This window comes from Trachypithecus francoisi, unplaced genomic scaffold (assembly GCF_009764315.1).
Source record: "Trachypithecus francoisi isolate TF-2019V2 unplaced genomic scaffold, Tfra_2.0 Lachesis_group4, whole genome shotgun sequence".
NCBI classification, from domain to species: domain Eukaryota; kingdom Metazoa; phylum Chordata; class Mammalia; order Primates; family Cercopithecidae; genus Trachypithecus; species Trachypithecus francoisi.
The window spans coordinates 52514461-52538734 of NW_022681469.1; the positions used below are offsets into that span (position 1 = coordinate 52514461).

At 38.9% G+C, this 24274-nt stretch overlaps 1 protein-coding gene and 1 long non-coding RNA gene across 4 annotated transcripts in view; one reads left to right on the forward strand and one right to left on the reverse strand.

Moving 5' to 3' along the window:
• The window catches only part of PRKAR2B (protein kinase cAMP-dependent type II regulatory subunit beta), a 110936-nt gene that overhangs the window by 75197 nt on the left and 11465 nt on the right, over window positions 1-24274 (reverse strand). For both annotated transcript variants that reach the window (XM_033195088.1, XM_033195087.1), the window contains exon 2: window positions 11702-11737. In XM_033195088.1, the coding sequence (XP_033050979.1) occupies window positions 11702-11737 (36 nt within the window). The remainder of the gene's footprint in view (window positions 1-11701; window positions 11738-24274) is intronic.
• Window positions 1824-16595, forward strand: LOC117073756. 2 transcript variants are annotated; one of them, XR_004433340.1, is made up of 4 exons: window positions 1824-1967; window positions 13144-13264; window positions 14266-14369; window positions 16381-16595. It is a non-coding gene; the product is annotated as an uncharacterized LOC117073756 (long non-coding RNA). The 2 variants fall into 2 exon arrangements; XR_004433339.1 differs by having other exon boundaries at window positions 13144-13257.

Genomic DNA, 24274 nt, shown 5'->3' on the forward strand with positions numbered 1-24274 from the left:
GGGGGTGGGGGGACTGCATTTGCACACACCTGTTTAAAATACCAGTTTAGATTTTTTTAAAGGTGGATCAATTTGTTTTCAAAACTACAGTCTACAAATATAGTTTATGATGAGAGACTGAAGTTGCTTTTCTGTTTTCATCTAAAAAGCTAAAGGATGTTACATTTCAGAGAAATCTTTGTTCTCCCCCACAAATAACAATACAATGTTAAGTTCATCCAAATTTGGGGTAGGGGAGTTAGTTGTAAGACATACGCAACATTATGCACTTTGGCCAATTAACATTAGGTGTGATAAGTTACAGGAGGAAAGAAGACACACTAAAATTATGGTGTTTTTACCAAGTTAAAATTTGAAAAATCCAGTCTAATATATAAAAGTTTATTTAACACTCAAATGTGTCAGATACCATGCTAAAAGCTTTGCGTGTCTTCTCTTCCAGAATAATCGCAACCCGGTTTTACAGAAGGTCATTTAGGTAAGTTGCCCAAGGTCACGTAACTAATAAATGATGGCCCTAAGATCCTCAACTATATCTGCCTGCCCTGGGCCCAGCCCAATGCCCAACACACTGTAGGCCCTCATTGAATATTTGACTGTTAAATTTAAAAACAGCTCCAAATCCAGCCTCTTTACTTCTACATCATATTGCCTTCTGTACCTAAGGTAAGTATCAGAAGGTTACAGTGCTCTCATTGGGAAGCTATCAGAGTTAGCCTTAAGGAAAGTTTAGTTAAACAAATATTTACAGTGAATAAATTATAACCTAAAAACTATCAATCCAACTATGTTCTCTTTTCTCTGTCACCCTTGGTCATCCACAAGAAGTAAGACCCTCCGGACCATCATCTTTTCCCCAATTTCATCTCCCCACGTCTTAAGCTTCCCTAGACTGCAAGTACTTCAAGGGCACAGCGTGTATATTGCTGTGCCTGGTGTAGTCCCTGGCAATGGTAATTGCCTGTAAATATTTCCTCAAATGAATTGCTGCCCTGTGGCTTCCTTCTGTCCATTACTACCCTCCTTCCCAACACATTCCCCACGCCCTCACATTCTTTTATAAAACATTACTGACTTTTCTATGCCTTGGTTGAAACTTGGTTCTTCTCCAAGAACACTCCTTCTCTTAGAGGGCACCACCCCTCCCACACAGTGGGATCTGAAAGATAGTGAGGGCGCGCTGTGGCTCCCCACACTGACATCTGGACCACTCCATAGTGCTCCCACTGAAACCTCTGTGCTCCTCGGAGAGCCATGGCAAACAGATGCCCCTTCCTGCCTGGTACCTGGCTTACAGTTTTCATTTCATTCTAACGTGCCACCATCATCACAGACAGTCAATGTCCAAGTTGACAACCCATTTGAGAGCCCATCCTCAACTTACCTTGGCTTCCTTAAATCAAATAAAATGTCATTCAACCTGTCGTTTAGCAGCCTCACCCTGTAACTATATTCACACTGGTCCTTACCCCAGCACACGCTACCTCAGGAATCTCACACCGCTCTACACACATGCCTGGCGAAATCTTCCCATTCTCCTTGCATTCTCAATTCCTTACTTCGCATTCTATTTTTTCTGTGACCTCATCCAGAGTGCCCTTGTTTCTCAGTCCATTAATTATGAACCTCACTGTTTAGCATAGGGAAAAAGACATGTGAACAAGCAACTACAACATCAAACGATGTGTAATAGCAACAGTATAGGAAGGATGGAAGGAAGGAAGGGAGGGAGGGAGGGAGGGAGGCAGGCAGGGAGGGAGGGGATGGCAGGGAATGTGGTGAGCTACAGCAAGGCTAGACAAGAGAGCCCATGGCATGCTCCAAACATGAGCAGGCATACATTAGGGGAGAACATAGGCACGCCATGGGCCTGGAGCAGGGCTGCCACACACCACCATTCGACAACTCCAAGGGCACCATTCATTCATGCAGGCTGTCCTGACAAAATGCCAAGTTAGCAAAATAAGGTAAGTGTGTTAGTTTTTTTTTTAAATAATCACTTCTTTTAGATAAATTTGCAATCTTCCTTTATAAAAGCTTTTTGTAAGAACTTTCATATCTCACATAGCCCACACCATGGTTGTATCACCTAAGCCATGGCAATCTGCAACAAGGTAAGTACAGAAAGTAAAAGAGTGTTTAGATACAATTATAGCAATTTGATATTGCTGTGGCAGTTTTATATTTCTCAAAAGTGCTGGTCTGCGGTGCATCGGGAAAACAAAAATGAAAAACTGGTCCTTCACACAGAGTTGGTGCAGTAGTGACCTCAACTCTGCTTGTAATTAAAGAATGGTTGCACTATGTCTAAATGTCTATTCTAGCTACTCATACCTATTTTATAGATCTAACTCCCTGACCCCCTTTCCCCAGCAGTGGCAGTGTTCCTGTAATTAAGGCACACAGGGTTTGGTGGGTTACACAATTCCCACGTTATCTTCCAAGCCCTTCCACATCAACTGGCAAAACCACCATTGTGAAGAGTCTGAGGACACTACAGGTGCAGAAGGATCCTCCCTTCCCACCATGCCCCCACATGAACGGCTGCTTTCACTATCTTCCTTTCTCCTTTCATTGGAGGGCTCTAAGAGAACTCTGGGAAAATGCAATTAAGTTCAAGAGATAATCTAATTTCTCATTAGCCTTGAGGTAGCTTATCAGCATTCCAGGGCCTAACAAAAAAGAACCCGAGACTCAACACTGCCACAGATTCCACTGGGCTCCAATTCCCAAGATTGCTTAACAAGTATCAGCAAACAAGCACTGCTAGAGTGTGGAGCAGGAGGGGCAAGAGGCTGGAGATGAGCCAGGAACAGCACTTGCACTGTTCACTTGGATTATTCATAATGAATCACAGGGGAGAACCCATTTTATTATAATACTAGTGTGGGCACTGAGAGATAACAGATGCAAGAAGTGACTTGGAGGCTCCCTAAATGGCTTCCATCCCACCCAAGGAACAAGCCCGGACAAAAGCCCCCAGGCCTGCGCCCTGGCATCTCAGAGAACCTCTTTAGGTCCCAGTCCCACCCTCCACCCTGTCTTCCCACCTCCCTTGCCCAGGGCTGACACCTCTCATTTCATCCTGTTGCCTCAGTCAAATTGTCTTTCTGACCCTTGATTTCAGCCTCACCCTGGATATCATCCTTCTGACTAACTCTTCATGTCAAACTCTGCAGTCCTAAAGCCATTTCTTTTTTTTTTTTTTTTTTACATGGAGTATCACTGTGTCACTCAGGCTTGGAGCGTACAGTGGTGTAATCTAGGCTCACCGCAACCTTTGCCTCCCTGGTTCAAGCGACTCCTCCACCTCGGCCTTTCAAGTAGCTCAGACTACAGGCAAGTGCCACCATGCCCAGCTAATTTTTATATTTTTAACAGAGACAGGGTTTTGTCATGTTGTCCAGGCTGGTCTTGAACTCCTAACCTCAGGTGATCCACCTACCTCGGCCTCCCAAAGTGCTGGGATTACAGGCCTGAGCCCCTGAGCCTGGCCTCAAGAATCTGTTTTTCATGGGTTATCTACTATTTCATTACAACAATCATCTTGTGAGTTAGGTATTATCCCCATTTCTTACCCAGAGAAACTAAGCCTTAGAAAGGTTACTAAGGATACACACACACACACACACACACACACACACTTTTAATACATAGACAGGTGAGTAGCACAGCTAGTATTCTAACCCTGGTCTGATTCCAGAGCCTGTACAGCCTCTCCTGGCAAGGCAGACATTAACAATTTGAAGCAATGGTAAATTAAAGGATGAAAGGCCTTAAGTCCCTGCTGTCCATAGTCAATGGGCATGCACATACGGTATGCTCACTCCATACCACAGGTGCTTGATGGCAGAGCAAACTGCATAGCAACACACAGTGAAAATGGACTTTTTACAGTAATACTGAATAGAAATACCGAGAATATTCTCTCTCCTTATAGTCCTGGTAAAACGTTATAAATCTTAAAGACAGCACAAACAGTACCCTTTCTGTGAGGCAGGACCTGGAAGAACTGTATGTTTTCTCCTTTTCACTTTGAGGATATTATGGCATTTACTACACTATGAATCATCATCAGCTTCCCCGCTAGACTGTGCACTGTATCTTATTCTTCATGGCATCCCCAGCACTGTCCCTGACACACAAGAGGGACTCGGTAAATGTTTGCTGGATAAACTAGTACGTTAATTAAAGTAGTATTCTCCCAATATGCATTAGCAAGTATTGGTGATTACCAGGCTTATTAAAAATGAAGCTAATTTCAAAAAACAAAATATGAATGTAACTATAATTATACCAGAAAACTGGTTTGACAATATAGAAACGACCTCTGGAAAAAAATAGTTTGGGGGTTAAAAGCTGTTATCGTCAAATAATCTTAAAATAGAAACAATGAACACCAAGGCTACAAAATATTTCCCAAACAAAACAAAAGGAAGCATATGTTCCTTGAATCAGGTTCAAGACAAGATCTGAACTTCTGCTATTTCACTAATTTATTGGGAACTAATCATTTCTGTTCAGGGTGATTTCACTGAGATTTGTAATATCACATTTTATACAGTAGGTGTGTGAGACTGAAATTTAAAGATTAATTTCACCTGTGAATTATTCTACATCATAGTTTAGAAAAAACTATAAAATTTTAGCTCTGTTAAAAATATAATATAAGGAGAATGGCGGGAACCCGGGAGGCGGAGCTTGCAGTGAGCTGAGATCTGGCCACTGCACTCCAGCCTGGGCAACAGAGCAAGACTCCGCCTCAAAAACAAACAAACAAAAAAATATATATATATATATACTATAAAATTCAATGTCCATACTATGGCAAAAAATTAAACAGTGGTTAATTATATAAGAAAAGAAAATCCTTCTATTATAAGAAATAATTACTTATTAGAACAAGTAATGCTCAACAGTAGTCCCTGAAAGCATAGTAAATGTCAATGCAAAGATTTCATGGACGTCGGTGGGGCATACAGACCAAACAACAGCTGTTCTAATGCCATCTATGAATGCATAACAAGCAGTATGGGGTACTGTCTTACGGTTAGGAATAACCTTCAAAACTCTGAAAAAGCAAATTTCAAAAACTTCAGGGAGTCAATTTATGAAAGGCAAGAAAAACTGAGTCATGACAATTAAATGCAATAAAAAATCCTTGAATTAGCTAGAATTTAAAAGAGAGAGAAAAAAAAACATGATAGGACAACAGAGAGATAATCTGACTCTAAACTCTGTATGAGGTAATAGTATTGTATCCAAGGTTAAATTCTTTCAGTGTTATATTAACTAGAAGAATGTCCTTTTTCTTAGGAGATACAGGCTGAAGTATTTAGGATTCCTAAAAGTTTCAATAAAAAATAAAAGACTACGTGCCTGTGTAAAGATGGAGGGGAGAGAGCATGCAAATGTGGCAAAATATCAGCAACTGGAGAGCCTAGATAAAGGTGCTCACTGAACTCTTTAAACTGTTCTAGAAGGGTAACTTTTTCAAAACAGTATCTTAGGATTAAAAAAAAATTCAGAGTTCCAACCTCATGATGCAAGGCATTGTCTCAAGATTAACTGGACATTTCTAGCCCCTCCCCCAATTCAGAGACAAAACCACAAAGGAAAACCATTACAATTTTTTTAAAAACCTATAATGTGTAAACAATAAAAAAGATGCCCATATTAAAGGATTACTATTAAACAGTGTTATGACTCTCTAAGGCTTTATTCTGACAGGCTAAGGCAAAAAGCTGAGGGGTTTATTGCTTTGTTTTAAACCATGTTCATCAGAAGAGGGTTGACAGCTAACGTTTTGAAAAGCCTAGACTCTCTGTTGGGGGCTTTATTAAAATCATCCAACACCTATAATCACAGCACTTTGGGAGGCTGAGGCAGGTGGATCACTTGAGCTCAAAAGTTCAAGACCAGCCTGGGCAACATGGCGAAACCCTGTCTCTATAAAACATACAAAAATTAGCTAGGCATGGTGGTACGCACCTGTTCTCCCAGTTACTAGGGAGGCTGAGGTGGGAGGATCACTTCAGCCTGGGAGGTGGAGGCTGCAGTGAGCCAAGATCATGCCACTGCACTAGAGCCTGGGTGACAGAGTGAAATCCTGTCTCCAAAAAAAAAAAAAAAAAATTGCCAGGTATGATGGCTCACGCCTGTAATCCCAGCACTCTGGGAGGCCAAGGTGGGTGGATCACAAGGTCGAGAGACTGAGATCATTCTGGCCAACGTGGTGAAACCCTGTCTGTACTAAAATACAAAACATTAGCTAGGAGTGGTGGTGTTCACCTGTAGTCCTAGCTACTCAGAAGACTGAGGTAGAAGAGTCGCTTCAACCCGGGAGGCAGAGGTTACAGTGAGCCAAGATCGTGCCATTGCACTCCAGCCTGGCGACACAGCGAGACTCCACTTCAAAAAAAAAAAAAACAATTAAAAATTAAAAAATAATAAAAATCATCCAATTAAACCCTCACACATTTGAATATAGCTGTTAAGATCCCCAAGCTGAAAGAAACAAAAATAAATAAAATTAAACTCAAAGAAGTAAACAACTTACATGCAAATTCTTAGAGAAAATGGGAAAACTCTAGTCAGTACAACTTCAAACCCTAGGATCTTTCCCATATATTAGGTGATCAGTGAAGCAACAGGATTATTTCTTGATTAAAGCTTTACTCTTAAAATATTTACTGAGTTACTACTTCTACTACCACCACTAAATTTTTATTTGTTTATTTACTTTAAACGGAGTCTCCCCCTTTGCCACCCAGGCTGGAGTACAGTAGCGCAATCTCAGCTCACTGCAACCTCTGTCTCCCAGGTTCAAGTGATTCTCCCGCCTCAGCTTGGCAAGTAGCTGGATTACACGCGCCCGCCACCAAGCCCAGCTAATTTTTGTATTTTTAGTAGAGACAGGGTTTTACTATGTCGGCCAGGCTGGTGTGGAACTCCCAATCTCAGGTGATCCACCTGCCTCAGCCTCCCAAAGTGGCAAAATTACAGGTGTGAACCACAGTGCCCAGCCACCGCCACTAATTTTTAATACTCACAACAACAAATGATATATTATTTCAATTTTCCACCAAAAATAATCATCTTCCAAAAAACAAAAAGCCCATATTGTAAAATGGATTACGTGGCCAGGCACAGTGGCTCACACCTACAATCCCAGCACTTTGGAAGGCCAAGGCAGGTGGATCACCTGAGGTCAGGAGTTCAAGACCAGCGTGGCCAACACGGTAAAACCTCGTCCCTATTAAAAATACAAAAATTAGCCGGGCATGGTGGCGTACGCCTGTAGTCCCAGTTACTTGAGAGAATCACTTGAATTTGGGAGGGCGGAGGTTGCAGTGAACCAAGATCATGCCACTGCACTCCAGCCTGGGCAACACAGCAAGACTCCATCTCAAAAACAAATAAAATAAAATGGATTATGGATAATGATTTCTCTGTTATTTTATTTTATTTTTTGAGACAAGGTCTCACTCTGTCGCCCAGCATGGAGTGAGTGGCACAATCTCAGCTCAGTGTAATCTCCACCTCCAGGCTTCAAGTGAATCTCCGGCCTCAGCCTCCCAAGTAACTGGGACTATAGGCAAACACCACCACGCCCGACTAATTTTTGTATTTTTTGGTAGAGAAGGGGTTTCACCAAGTTGGCCAGGCTGGTCTCGAACTCCTGACCTCTAGTGATCCGCCCACCATGGCCTCCCAAAGTGCTGGGATTACAGGTGTGAGCCACCACACCAGGCCTCTCTGTATTAAGGATGTACTGATAAGGAGGGATATTAAGAGCTGAAGGGCATTTTAAGGGACCAAAAGCAGTATTTCTTTTTCTTTTGTTTAAAAATGGGACTATGAGGTACTGTTTAAAAATAAGGTTATGGGGTGCTGTCAGGATGATATCAGAGATATATCTGGAATTCAGAAGAAATCTGACAGTTTTTCATCACGTTTTGTGGAACTTACCCAATCTAATCAGTAAAGTTGGGTCCTATTCTTCTGGTGCCCATCTATGCTTCTCTCCATTAGTCATGCTCTTCACATGCCTTGCACTCCTGTACCAAGTAGGATGCTGGCTTATATAACCCTGAAGCCTCTACAAACTCTTAAGATACTAGGAATTCTGTTTGAAAATACTGGGTGAAACTGATTCCTTTCACTTACAATAATAAAAACTGACAGGTTTGTGGGCCAGCACTGAACACATGAAGAAGACAAGAGACTATAGCACAAATAGTGTTCTTAAAAGTGTAACAATAATCCTAAAGAATGTATCTGTTAAGCATAAACATTCCTCTCATCTTCATAACAAAAGAAAAAGGTATACAAAGAGGAAATGTTTTGTTTAAATACTTCAGGTTTGAAATATTTATGTCTGATAAATGCAGTATGAATATCAAAAGCCAAAAACTCAAAGATTTAGGAAAGTCAATTAATGAGTTATTAATTATAACTCATAGTAATTTTTTCTTTTGAATCAATAATGACTGAACACCTAGCACTACCCATTTTGTATTTTTGTTGTTATATATATATAGCATTTACTGTTGTAACTTTAATTTAAAAATAGATGAATAAGAAACAAACTCTTATGTCGTACAGACGTCTAGTTGATTTTACCTGACTTACTTTCTTCCCCTAAATTACCATTCTTACATTAAAGTTCTATGGGTTATGAAAAGAAAAAGTATCTCTGAAATAAAACTCAGTCAGAAAAGGTATCATAAGAAAGCTTTTTAATTATCAAATACTATTGACTGCATTTTAAGAAGATACTCATTTCTTTTTCATTTTCAGGAAATGTTACTTTTAAAAAAAGTTAGTGTACATCTCTACTACTAAACCTCATGTTAGCCACTAAATTAAATTAACAAAAAAACTGTAGCATTTCCTCCTCAGGATGTCTTAAGACTGTTTCTATATTCTTTGCCAAAAAAGTTTTAGACAAACTTTTATAAGAAATAAAGTCTCAAATAAAATACAGACAAGTAGATGATTAAATAAATCCTCTTCCCTTTTTTCTTATACCATTGCTTTTTTAATCCAAAGTATTAAATAATTTTATTTTCCTTGCCTGAAAGACTAAAACTGTATATAAAATGCTGAGTACAGTGCCTGATTCATCACTGGTACTCCATAAGCTAGTTCTCTTTTCTAATAATTAATGTCAAGATTCATTCTCCTAATGGTTTCCAGCATATTATATTATTGGGATAACAATTTTACTCCTTTTAAGGCTTACTGCTATATATAGTGTGACTCTTGAACTTGCTATCATCGTATTTATACCAAATTGTTTCCTGTTGTTTTCACTGACATTTCTTGTTACCTGTCATTCTGGGAATAAATGCAACATTTGATTTTAATGTGTATTTGTTTGTAGCATTACATCATCTCTACATTTCTGGCCAAGTCTTGCTAAAATACACGGACACACATGGGGGTGGGGTATAAAATAATGGCATTTCAAAACTAACCTATACCCTGGAGCCCCTGATCTATCAATTAATTTCTTTTTGAGACGAAGTCTCGCCCTGTCACCCAGGCAGGGGTGCAGTGGCACGATCTTGGCTCACTGCAAGCTCTGCCTCCCAGGTTCACGCCATTCTCCTGCCTCAGCCTCCCGAGTAGCTGGGACTACAGGAGCCTGCCACCATGCCCAGCTAATTTTGGTTTTGTATTTTTTTTTTTTTTGAGATGGAGTCTCGCTCTGTCACCCAGGCTGGAGTGCGGTGGCGTGATCTCCACTCACTGCAAGCTCCGCCTCCCGGGTTCACGCCATTCTCCTGCCTCAGCCTCCCATGTAGCTGGGACTACAGGCACCCACCACCGCGCCTGGCTAATTTTTGTATTTTTAGTAGAGACAGGGTTTCACCGTGTTAGTCAGGATGGTCTTGATCTCCTGACCTCGTGATCCGCCCGTCTCGGCCTCCCAAAGTGCTGGGATTACAGGCGTGAGCCGCAGTGCCTGGCCAATGATACGTATATTGTACAACAAATACTGATGGAACGTGCCCAGAGATAAATGTCACGTCATACGGTTTGAGGTAGAAAGGGTGATTATTTATTCTATGATTCTTAGCTGTGTTTCTATTGAAAGAATTTCACCTCAAGAAGACAAGGCATCAGAATACTGATTCTCTCTTCTTCCTCCCTTGTTCCCACCACTGCTCATAAAGAACAACTACACTAGAATATGATCACACTTGATAGTTCTTCTTTGGGATAAAATTTGATGCCTTTCTGACATAAACATAACCTCTCATTCCACAAAAGGCATTACAATCTACAGTTGTTTTCACCATTTAAAATAAATATGCCTTGAGATGACAAAAAAACTCAGAACGATAAAGCAGATGTTATTCCAATGTAGCACATTATCCTTATAGACCTGTTCACTATATAACAAGAGTAAATTATACCAGTAACTGCTGACAAATCAAAAATAAAATTCAACATTAAAATGTCTTTAATATTATAGCACAGGTATAAATAAGGTAATATTGTGAAATAAATGACTCATTTGTATTATATAAACTCCAAAGATGATCTGTGTGAAATGTTTATCTTGGGTTTAACAAAAAATCTCCAGGTATACTTAAAGAGTAATTTTTTCAAATCAAATATTACCCTCACTTCATCTGTCCTCTTATTCAGAGAAGATATTCCACATGGTGAATTTTCTTTTTTTTTGAGACGGAGTCTCGCTCTGTCGCCCAGGCTGGAGTGCAGTGGCCGGATCTCAGCTCACTGCCAGCTCCGCCTCCTGGGTTTACGCCATTCTCCTGCCTCAGCCTCCCGAGTAGCTGGGACTACAGGCGCCTGCCACCTCGCCCAGCTAGTTTTTTGTATTTTTTTTTTTTTAGTAGAGATGGGGTTTCACCATATTAGCCAGGATGGTCTCGATCTCCTGACCTCGTGATCCACCCATCTCGGCCTCCCAAAGTGCTGGGATTACAGGCTTGAGCCACCGCGCCCGGCCGTGAATTTTCTAAATAACAGTTTATCTCAATGCCCAAACTCATTTTACTTAAGCCATTTTGGACAGAAGTGGTCTTAATTCTGTCTGATACCTCCCCAGCAGTTTAAATAGTACACAGTATACTGAACCTAATGTAAGCCCTTGTTAATGGCTAAGGCCTATCAAGTTGACTACATTAGTGTACTGTGGTATATTTAAACCAGCAATAGCCTCAGGGGCACAAACAAACATGAAGCAATTTGCTCCTATTCTAAATGGCCTCATAATGACAAGTTCTTATATCTGCATTTTAAGAGTTCTCCTGTCCCTTATTAAAAACGCTCTTATAAAAACAAACCAACAAACAAAAAAACAAACACTCATCACTGTTTCTAAGGTGTCCTGTACTCATCTGCTAAATCACTGCTTCTAGATTATGGCTGGTAAATCACACAATCATGCAGGTAGTAATTCTATCAAGAGCAAGAATAACACCCTAGGCTGACAGTCTCAATTTAAAAAGGCCCACCAGTTTAGTACACAGTGTGACTTTCAGAGGGCATTTTCAATTGCTTCCTAGATAGTGATTATATCAGATAGTTGTGTTTTCTGGGGAAAATAACGGACAAATAAAGGTTTACTATACAGCAATTATTCTTTGTACTTCCTTGTCCAATATTATCTTTTTAAAATGTCACCATTAGTAAACAAAATCCATAATATAATCAGACTTACCTGAGGCACGCCTTGTGAATCGGTTTATTACTGGAGCTAAAAGAAAAAGCAGAATAATATGATTAGATTAAAAGTCTAATTTTCCCTGAAAAGGCTCAAATTGGTAAATGATCTTATAATTTAACTAAAGAAAAAGATGAATAAATAAGAGGAAACACCATAAATATACAAAAATGTTGAAATTCATTAATCAAATAAATATAAATTGAAATCAATATTTTACCTATTAAATTAGCACTTTAAAAGAAAAATTCCTACTTATAGACAGCTAAAATTACTTAAGTGGGGACCATATAAAGAGATACAATACCTTTAAAAAACAATTTGGCAATTACATCAAGTACTATAAAAGATTTGTGTCACTTAATAGGGTAAATCTACTAGAGATTTAACCTGAAGTACTACTACTAGTGAAGGAAAGAGCAATGTATGAATAAATCTATTCAGCAGCATCATTTTTTAAATGGTAAAATTAGAAAACACAACTGAAATTGCTCATGTATGTTGCAATCATCTTTAGCTGAAGGATAGCATATCCTTGAAAATCTCAGATTTATAGTTCTGACAATTTTTATGAAATCCAAATGTCCATAACACGCAAATCTGTCCACTGAAGGCTGCAATCTCAGGCTGGTGTGCGCACCACTCAGCTGGCAAGCCTTCCATCTGCCCACTCCTCCGACTCAACTCAGCTCTGTTTCTTCTTAGTTTTGATGACATAGTTATCTCAAGAACCGAGGTTTTTAAAAACATTTCTTTCTCAAGAGAAGCAGGTACATTTCTGGTTCATCTTATATAAAGGAAGGACATAATGTACTATGCAGTATATTTTGGTAACAGAATGTCATAAGTCTACTTCAATACTTTTAGAAGAGTAATTATGAAATTTGTTTACACTATGGAAACACTAGGTCAAGTAAAAAGAGAAGACAAAATTTTTATCAGCAGTATGATTGCACTGCATGAAAAATATGTATGCACAGGAACAAGTACTATAATAAAACTATGTCAGATGTGTAGTGCATTAATCCTTACAATCATGCTATCAAATATCAGCATCTTTGGCCAGGTGCGGTGGCTCACGTCTGTAATCCCAATACTTTGGGAGGCCAAGGTGGGCAGATCACCTGAGGTCAGGAGTTTGAGACCAGCCTGGCCAACACGGGGAAACTCCATTTCTACTAAAAACTACAACAATTAGCCCAGCATGGTGGCAGGTGCCTGTAATCCCAGCTACTTGGGAGGCTGGGGCAGGAGAATCGCTTGAACCCGGGAGGCAGAGGTTGCAGTGAGCCGAGATCGCGCCACTACACTCCAGGCTGGCTGACACAATGAAACTCAGTCTCAGAAAAAAAAAAAAAAAAAAAAAAAATCAGCATCTTCATACAACTGATGACTAAATTTTACAGTAAGTCTCAGAGAAATTTATTAATTTGTTTTAGATCACACAGTCACTCTGCATCAGAGCTGGAGAATCTGAATGTATGAGTATCTTGCATCAAAACGCTGCCTCAGAGAGAACAGAAAGTGAACATACAAATTCCTGAAATCATACAGTAAGAGGTGAATATTATCTTCCTTTGTGATCTTCATTACGATTAAAGATTAACTTTGTGAAATTCATAAACCCAATTATCAAGATATTACCATTTATAACTAAATTACATCCTCCAAAGTGACTGAAAGACATACAATATTTACTATTTATATACCACAATACTTTAGTCATATATTTGCACAGTCACAAATTACTTACATTAAAAACTTGCATCAGGTAAACTGTGTTATGTATATTTTACTACACATACACACAAAGGCCCATCAGTTTTCAAACCCCTTTTTTGCAACGATTAAAGTTAAAGAGTGCCTCCCCAGCAGGCTACAAGGACAGTGAATGGAAACAAAATGCAAAAAAATGCAACCACAGGAATGCAGAACAGAGAGTGCAAGCAGATACAGGCAAGATAAAGGTTTAAAAACTTCTCTCAGCCTTGGGGCAAAAATACAGTAGACATTCTCTGGCCCCCTGCCCTCTCCAGCCTCTCTAGATGATGAAGCCACAGGACTATGGGCTCCTGGTTTGAAAGGTCGGGAAGTCTTTGTTTTCCTGGGGTCCTTCGGTTTCTGTATCTTTCTGAAGTGTTTAAGGCAGAGGTTTTTCACAAAGGTGGCATCGCTATCTAGAAGATGTTTTCTAAATTTGTGGGGGCAATTTTGATTGTCACAGTAATTCAGAGGACACCCTTCCTTGGCTTTTGTCAGGCAAACTCCACAACAATCCTGCACAACAAAGAACTGTCCTGCATCCTACAACTTTTGTCCTGCATGACTTTTAAAACATCCCACTGGGCATTCACATTGGCAAAAAAAAAAAAAAGTCCATTTATAACCATCTGTGCCTAAATCCTAATACAGCTCTTTATATACACATGATTCATTTATGCAGCTTTAATATACATCAAATATTTTACAACACAATGACAACATAAATCAAATTTGGGTTTTTTGTGTGTTTTGTTTCTTGCTTTGTTTGGAATTTTACTAATAGATGTTCACCATTTCAGAAAACCATGTGACTACTACAGTGTTCCTTATGGTATTTGGATTGCTAGTACAATGCTTTTTCATCAGACTCCGTTTGCAGCTTTTATAGAGCCTCTACATCTAGGTGGGACAATCTAACTGCACTGTCTTCTTGAGTACATGCTGAAGCACATACCTACTGAAATACATTTTACTTGCTATAAATTATCTGACTTTATTTCTCCTTGATATTTTTGCTAGACATTCTGTCAGTTTCTAAATTGCAGGTAGACGGGTCTATGATTTTCATTTCCCGACAGTTAATGGGACATGGGATTGGACAGTTAAGAAAATGGGTGCACCAAGCAAGTGGTATGTAGTAGTTAAGGTAAACACTGGGTTTTGAGAACAATCATCAAAAATCCAATCTCTCATACCCACAGCCCTCCTTTCCACTTGCAGGGATGAAACACAAATGTTTCCCGTACAAACTTTCAGCAAGTTAATGGTCACCTTCACCATTTTTCCAAATTTTTTAGTCTAATTACCAAAATAGAGAAGGCTGGCAATCAGGGTGGAGGCTTTGCTGGAAATAAAGAAATGTGCATCCAGCCAAGCTATGCCTGGTCTTCTCTCTCAGGAACCTAAGTCAGGGAAGGTGAGCAGGAAGGTGAGGATGGGCACCGCCAACATTCTGACCTTCCACATCACTGGCAGGGAGGGGGTGAGGCGTGGGGCATGGACAGACCACCCAACTGGCAGACAGGAGCCTTGCGCTCTAATGCTGGCCACACTGCCTTCTGATGGCATAGATGAACCATGTAACCTTGACTTAAATTTTCAACTTGTGATATATGGAGAGCAAGATCTGCCCTCCTTCTTTCAGGGGGTTTTTCTGAAGAAAAAAACCTGGCCAGGCACGGTGGCCCACACCTGTAATCCCAGCACTTAGGGAGGCCGAGGTGGGCAGATCACCTGAGGTCAGGAGTTCAAGACCAGCCGGGCCAACATGGAGAAACTCCATCTCTATCCTAAAAATTTTTTTTAAAAATTAGCCGGGCAAAGTGGTGGGCACCTGTAATCCCAGCTACTCAGGAGGCTGAGGCAAAATTGCTTGAACCCAGGAGTCGGAAGTTGCAATGAGTGGAGATCGCACCACTGCACTCTAGCCTGGGCAACAGAGCAGGACTCCGTCTCAAAAACAAAAAAACATAAACATCTTTGGAGGTACCTGTCAATTATAAATTCCCATTCAAATGTAAGAGACTGACGCTTATTTAGTGTAAACTAATATTAACCACTTTTTAAATATACAAAATAAACAGCAACACAAATTCCCAAAAAATGTTAACAGATGAAGGTGTTTTAAAATGTGACAAGTCAAATTAAATTTTCTCGGATTTCTGGTTTTTACCTGTAGATTTTCTTTTTTTTTTTTTTTTTGAGACGGAGTCTTGCTCTGCCGCCCAGGCTGGAGTGCAGTGGCCGGCTCTCAGCTCACTGCAAGCTCCGCCTCCCGGGTTCAGGCCATTCTCCTGTCTCAGCCTCCCGAGTAGCTGGGACTACAGGCGCCCGCCTCGTCGCCCGGCTAGTTTTTTTGTATTTTTTAGTAGAGACGGGGTTTCACCGTATTAGCCAGGATGGTCTCGATCTCCTGACCTCGTGATCCGCCCATCTCGGCCTCCCAAAGTGCTGGGATTACAGGCTTGAGCCACCGCGCCCGGCCTAGATTTTCTTACTCTGCGGATATTCAGTGAATACACACACACACACACACACACACACACACCCCACATAGAGAGAGAGAAAACTAGAGACTAGGATAGAAGAAAAAAATAGGAAATATATTGCATGCCTGGAGAAACAAACAATATGATTTAAGAGCAGAGTAAAATCCTAGCATTTCTAAGAGAATATAACCTAAGATCTTAGTGAATCCCCAAGGAAAAAAGACAAAAATATTTATATAAGGTTTGACTTTCTCCCCAACACTACTGCAGTGGAACACTGAGTCCTATGTTCCTATGAATATCTTTGTGCTTGTATAACCAGAGATCTCTTCAGTTGCCAAACTATATTCCACTAGATTCGTTTAGTTCCTACGCTCCCAAGAGACCCAGAAGTGTAACTGATTCAAGTCTTCTTTAATCCTTCAGTGTCCTTACAAGAAAAATCTCCATTACTTTGGATAAACTGAAGGAGTCTCTCTATCTCAGTAGTGAAAACAGCCTCCCAAACCTGCTGGACTGAGTTCTGCACCAGGCCAGCAGGAACTGCTTATCTGCTCACCTCTTCATGCCCAAAACCTATCACAGCGCCTGGCAGATAAAGGTGCTGAGTAAATACCTGCAGAATGCATCAATAAACTCTGCAAGGAAGCAGAGCAAGTCTCCCTGTCCCCACTAATTTTGTTGCAGAATTGAGCGTGGATGCTAGGCACTGGAATTGTAACAGAGTCCCTGCCCTTGAAGAGCTTATTAAGTCTAGTTGTATTTTCAAATACAATGGCTTCAAAGACTTACACCCTGCAACTAGCTACCTAATTTAGAAAAATGTAGGTGAAAGAGAAATCCAGTAGAAGACTAAAAAACCTAAGATAATCTATGAAACTAAAAGTCAGGTTTATAGCAGTACACACAGTTTGCATCTCTGAGCATACTGCTGGGAGAGAAATTCCAAGTTAAAGAAACAAGAGCCCTGAGAGCTGTGATCTGCAGTCATAAACACACACATACACACACACACACACACACACACACACACCGAGCAAACAAAAATAAAAAACAAACTACAAACTACCCTATCTACACTGGAGTTGCGTTAGTTAAATTAGCCTTTTGCAGAAAAGTGTTCGTATACCCTAAGTGAAGTATACACAATAATCTTGGATTCAGCTGAATAATTTTAGCATCCTTATCCTCCCATTAATCACCTTTTCTAGCAATAAACACTTCCTGAATCTGTTAACTGTCTAAATAAAACATTCTAGAAACTGTGTAAATCGAAACCATGTAAGATAATTATTTTTGAATGCGTAAATATTTAGTGCAGAATAAATTAATTTATCTTATGCCTGTGCTTCAAAAATTAAAGTGAAATAAGGCTCACTCTTGAGCTGAGGAATAATTAACTTTTTTAAAAGGTCAACAGCAAACAGGCAAATAAACAACGAAACTTGAAAATTTTTCTAATTAACCTAACACACACAACTTGCAAACTTTTAATACATACATAATTTCTGGTATTGGAAAGGACCACTTATTTTCTATATTTTTGTTAAAAGGTGCTGAACCTTGACCACAATTGCTAATACTCAGAGATACTTTACTCGTCACTGTCTTGTAAGCCCTTGAAATACTATGTATTTCCAGATACACAGTGTCTAGGAATTTGTTGAGATTCAGCCTGTGGAGGGGCTCAAAGGTACAAGGACAGAATAATAGTTAGCGGGTACCCTCCAAGGCTTCATGGTCTTGGTCTCAACGAGACACAGATTATGAACCATGTACCTCAAGGCACTTCTTATGAGACATAGCGGGAGCTGTCTGAGAAGCCAGCATTTGGGAGACCACTTTTCTTCTTCCTTTTTGATTATACAGCAAGAAATAGAGATCAGGTGTCCAAACCATTCAAACACATGGATTATGGCTGGAGGTGGGGCATAGTAAGACGAAATATAGATGCTTTTACAAAATGCCAATTTCAAAGACTGTCTTTGTATTTATGGAAAAATTCCTCAAAATAAAACTGACATTTTAGAATATGAAAGTAACAAAATGATTACATTTAAAAAAAAACATATTTTTGATTGTGAATGAACATGAGTCTCCACTTCTTAATTCATGAGGATTTTACCAACAACGCCCTCTAGGAAAAGAGAGAAAAATACAGTTTCAGCTAGAAGAGTCCTAAAAATGACTAAGTTTTTATAAAGCTACACAGAGTTGAGGCAGTAACAATGTCAAGAAAAAGGTTCCCAAATACTTTCAGGGTTTTAAATGTGGGCTCAGAGTAAGTAAAAAGGGGTGGGAAAAGCCACTGTCAAGACGATGTAAACTCACTCTCTGCTTCTCCATACACAAAACTGTCTCTTGTAAGTCTGTATGGTCAGATTTACGTAAAGAGCAGATCTATGGAGACCAGTGTTCTGCTTGTAAGAGTAAACAATCCAAGCTGGACTAAAAATACCAGGAAAGCTGGAAGCTGCAAAGAGTTCAAATTGCTACATGTCTATAAAGTCACAACAAAACAGCTCTAGAGAACAGTAATTTGGGAGAAACAAAAGGGAAAGGCAGGAGGGGAGGCTCTGAAATGAAGAGCAACTGAGAGAACAATCAGGGATGTGACTAAGGTTGGCCTACTAATAAGAGTACAGTTATAGAAAATACCCATATTAGGAGCCTTCCCCATACACCTCCCAGAATGAAGATATTCTTGCCATTCCAGTCTTAGCTCAAATGACCCCCTCTCAGGAAGCTTTTCCCTGAACACACTGTTTAAAGTTGCCCCTCTTGTTCCTTTCAATCGTACCATCCTGTTTCCTTTTCTCTAGAGCTGTCTAAAGACGCCTACCGTTTTATGTTTATTGTCTGTCTCCTCTCTTGCTACATTACAAGCTCCATGAGGGCAGGGTCTTTCCTTGTTTGTCTGCTTCACTACTATATCCCCAAGGCTTAGAACACTGCTGGCTACAATATACATGAGGTTCAAAAATGCTGAAGAAATAGTGCTAATGAAAAATAATATAATAGGGGTGGCTCCCTGACACCTAAAGATTATTTGGCCAGGCACGGTGGCTCATGCCTATAATCCCGGCACTTTGGGAGGCCCAGGTGCGTGGATCACATGCGGCCAGGAGTTCAAGACCAGCCTGGCCAACATGGTAAAACCCATCTCTACTAAAAATACAAAAATTAGCCAGGCATGGTGGTACACAGCTGTAGTCCCAGCTACTTGGGAGGCTGAGGCATGAGAATCACTCAAACCTGGAGGCAGAGGTTGCAGTGAGCTGAGATTGTACCATTGCACTCCAGCCTTGGTGACAGAGCGAGACACCGTCTCAAAAAAAAAAAAAGGCAAATGTTATGTATACAAGTATTAAGTTTCCGAAAACCATAAATTAAAATATAGTATATAGTATTGGCTAAAAACATAAAATAGACTTCAAAACACTAGAGCTTGACTAGTCTTTGGCTTTTCTTCAAGTAGTATTATTAAAAGCAGTACCACTTACGCCCCACAATTATGAAAATGTAACCTGGTTTTAGTCTCTAACAAGAATAATAAAAGATTTCATAAGATAATCAGAGCAGAAGGCAATGGCATTTCTCAATTAAAACGTGAAAAAAAAAGGATTTCAAGAGCGTCCACATTTCCAATTTAAAAAAAGAGGTGAAATTCACATACAATAAAATGTACAATTCCATTAGTTTTGATAAACATATACATCCACAACCAACACTTCAATCAAGATATAAAACATTTTCAACACCTTGGATAGTTTCCATGAGGCCCCTTACAGTCAATTCCCACTATCTCATAGGCAACCACTTGTTAGGATTTCTACCACTGTAGTTTAGCTTTGCCTGTCTTTGAATTTCATGCAAACATAAGATTAATTCCTGCTGTTCTTTTTTAATGAGTAGTAGTATTCCCTTATATGACTATACCACAATATATATATATATCCATTCTCCTGTTGACGGACATTTCAGTTTCCAGTTTGAGCTATTTTGAATAAAGCTTGTATAAATATTCTTTAATATTCTTCTAAATATTCAACACTTTGTTGGTAATATTCATTGAAAAAATCTTCCAGTCTTGTGACTGTCTTTTCATTTTGTTTACACTAACTTTGGTTGAGTAAAAGCATATGTTTACAAGCATTTTGTAAATGTTACTTTATTTCTCTTAAATACCTAGGAGGGGGATTGCTTGGTCATAGGTGGGTGAATGCTTAACTTTATAATATGCCCACAGTGTTCCTAAGTGTTTATACTACTTTATGCCCTCAAGGACCATATATGAGTTCCAGCCAACATAAGGTATGTCTTATTTTAGCCATTCTTGTGTGTGTTTAATGGTGTCTTACAGTGGTTTTAATTTTCACTATCCTGATAACTAAAAATACTGAGCACCATTCCACTTGCTTATTGGCCATTCTTATGTCTTGTTTTTTTTCCGAGACAGAGTCTCGCTCTGTAGCCCAGGCTGGAGTGTGGTGGCACAGTCTTGGTTCACTGCAACCTTCACCATCCTGGTTCAAGCAGTTCTCTGCCTCAGCCTCCCATGTAGCTGGGATTAAAGGCATGTGCCACCACTAATTTCTTGTTTTTAGTGGAGACGGGGTTTCATCATGTTGGCCAGGCTAGTCTCAAACTGCTGACCTCAAATATCTGCCTGCCTAGGCCTCCCAAAGTGCTGGGATTACAGGCATGAGCCACCGCTCCCAGCCATTGTTAGGTCTTCTTTATTGACGTGTTCAAGTCTTTGCTCAGTTTGATTAGGGTCTTTTTATGAGTGAGCTTTACCAGTTCCTGCTATATATTCTCAGCAATAACAAATTAAAATGCACAAATTTTTAAAATTCCAGTTGTGATAAGCTACATAGGAATAAAACTAAGAAAAGATAGGAAAATCCTTATGGAGAAAATTAAAAACATTATTGATGAATATGAAAGGAAGACTGAATAAGGGGAGACATATCATGTTTATGGATAGGAAGACTCAGTATCATTAAAATGTCTGTCATCTCCAACTTTGTTTATAAATTCAAGCAATTCCAATAAAACTACCAATAAAGATTTTCTACAAAACTGAAGTAGCATATCCTAAAAGTCTCATGGAATAATAAAAGCCTACAAATAGTTAAATCATTTTAAAGCAAAAAAAGTGAGAGTTACCATACCATATATAAAGACCATTTTAAAGTCACATTAAGAGAAAGAGGCACTGACGAAAGGACAGACAAATCCAATAGAACAGAACAGAAGCTTGAAGTACATTCACATGAATGTGGAAATTTGTACATTCACATATAAATGGAAATTTAACATTTAAAAATCAGTGGGGGTAAAAAATGAGTCAATACATGACACACACTAAAATAATGAAATGAGATTCCCTAATTCATACCGTATATAAGAAATACATTATAGATTAAAGTCTTAAAGATGAAACTCAAGACTTACAAATTTTTACAGGAAAATAAAGAGATTATCTTTTTAATTTGGATTAGTGATGAAATCCTTAAACAAGGCAAAAAAATCACAAGCAAAAGGAATGATTAACATTAGCCTACATTCAAATTAAAAATTATGTTCAAAGTTATTGTAAACAAAATGAAAAGACAAACCTAAGACAGGAAGATTTTTTTCAATGACTATTGACAACATAGGGTTGGTAGCCAGAACATTAGAGGAAAGGAGGGAGGAAGAGAGGGAGGAAGAGAGGGAGGAAGAGAGGGAGGGAGGGAGAAAGGGGAAAAATCCTTCTACGAATCGGTAAGAAAAACACCATCAGCCAGATGGGAAAAATGGCAACAAATTTTCAAAGAAAATAAACTACAAATACGGTCAATGAACATGAAAAGATGTTCAATGTCACTAGCAATAAGAGGAGAACGAATTCAATTCACAGATTTTATCTGACATCCATCCTACTGTCAAAGCTTGTTGAAATCTGACAACATTGAACGTTAGCTTCAATGTGAAAACCAGGAACTCTTATACAGCTGATGAGAGTACAAACTGGTGCAACACCTTTACAAAGGATATACAACAATGTGAAGTGAAGTTAAAGCTGTGCACCCCTACAATCAACCTTTCCACACTTAGGTGCATACCCTACAGCAGCAGTCCACAAACTTTTCGATCTCAAAACCTCTATATACTCTCAAAAATTATGTGTGTATATGGTTATATCCATTGATATTTACTGTATTATAAATTAAAACTGATAAATATTTAAAATATGAATTTAAAAGAACAACATGCACGTTACTAATAACATATTTTGATAAAATATTATATTTTCCAAAACAAACAAAACTAGGTGAAATTTAGAATGACTTTGTTTTACATTTTTGCAAATCCGGTATGATAGAAGATGGCTGGGTTCTCCTACTTGCTCCTGCATTCAATCTGTAGCAATATCACACATCATGTACCCTCTGGAAAACTCTACTGTAAGCTATCATGCTGAGAGCATGAGAGAAAAAAAGGCAAAGAAAATCTTAGAAGTATTATTATAATTTTCATTCTATGGACTCTTGCAAGGTCTGGGAAGAGGAGGCAAATGGTCCCCCAGAGGTATCCAGACCACACACTGAAAACTATCTTTAGAAACTACATTTGCCTCACACACACACACACACACACTCACTACAGCACTGTAACAACAAATTGGGAACAACCAAAATATTTACCAAAGAATGGATAAAGTGTGTATTTATACAAGAGTATACTACATAGCAGGTTAAAATAAATGAACTAGAGAACTAGAACTACATGAATCAATGTAACATCTCAAATGCCGTTCTCAAAAACAAGTTGGTGGACAATAATTTACATAAAAGAAACTTTTATAAGCGCAAAATTTATACAAATTTCTAACCTAATGCCTATGCAGTAATAGTACAAAACCACATACCAGAAACATAAATAATAAATGCATTGTATTGGTGGTTATCTCTGGAGACAGAAGTTGATGGAATGGGACAGGACAGAGCACACGGGGGGCCTCCTCCTACTGCACATGTGGTATATTTTAAAAGAAAAAAAAACAAACAACCAATTCTTTTTTTGAGACAGAGTCTTATGCTGTCACCCAGGCTGGAGCTCACTGCAACCTTGGCCTCCTGGGTTCAAGTGATTCTCCTGCCTCAGCCTCCCAAGAAGCTGGGATTACAGGCATGTGCCACTACACCCGGCTAATTTTTGTATTTTTACTAGAGATGGGGTTTCATCATGTTGACGAGGGTGGTCTCAAACTCCTGACCTCACGTGATCCGCCCACCTTGGTCTCTCCCAAAGGGCTGCGATTACAGGCATGAGCCACTATGCCCGGCCAGAAAAATAAAAATAAAAAACCTTGAAGGGTGCCAAAATGTTAAAATCTGTCAGAGCTAGAAGACTGCTTATATGAGTGTTCCTTATTTATCTGTGTCTTTCTATATATTGAAAATATGTCACAATAAGTAAAAAAGAAAAAAAATTCTGCTCTACTCAGTTTTGGCAGATAAAAAGCTCTCACTATGCTCTAATACTATCAGCCCAGCCAAATTAGTTCAAAATGTACTTTAATGCTAAATGTACTCCTAAAATATTTTTCATAAAATACGCTTTTTACAAACGGGTTTCTGTTAAAATTCAAACACTAAAATACCTTTTGGATTCCATTTAAGGAATTACAAGAAAGGTATTTCAAGGAATTACTATGCATCAAAAGTCCTAATATTGCTTGGCTGGTAAACTGCTGTTAACAGTCAAATAAAAAGAATCAAAGACCTATGAACAACTCCATGTAAAAACAAAGATCCCAAAAGATTGTCTTTATTTTCTTCTAAAAATAAATTATTAGCAATTTGTAGCTGAATAAGTACAGAATCATAAATTTTCAGAATAAAAACACATACTAATGTAAGACTTGGAGAGGTATACATTTGTCCCACCACGAGCTTACTTTTATAAATATTATGACATGAGGCAACAAGCTGTCAATTTAATGCCAACTAATTGTTTTCCAGTTAATGTGTACTTCAGGCACATAGTTGTTTTTCTACAAGATCTGCCTCATTTAAATAAAGTAACAATTTTCAATACTTCTACCTACACATTCCTAAGTTGTTCAAAAATTACTTGCTAAACCTTAAATTTAAGACCATAAACTTGGAGATTGTGTAAACACATATCTATTTACTCCATCAGTTAAACACTGATTCTCGGGGAAAGGATGGTATGAAAACAAAGCAAAGCTTTATCCCATCTTTTTTTTCCAAGTCAGACTATTTACCTCAATTTTCAAATGGAATTAAAGGAGGACATGAGATTT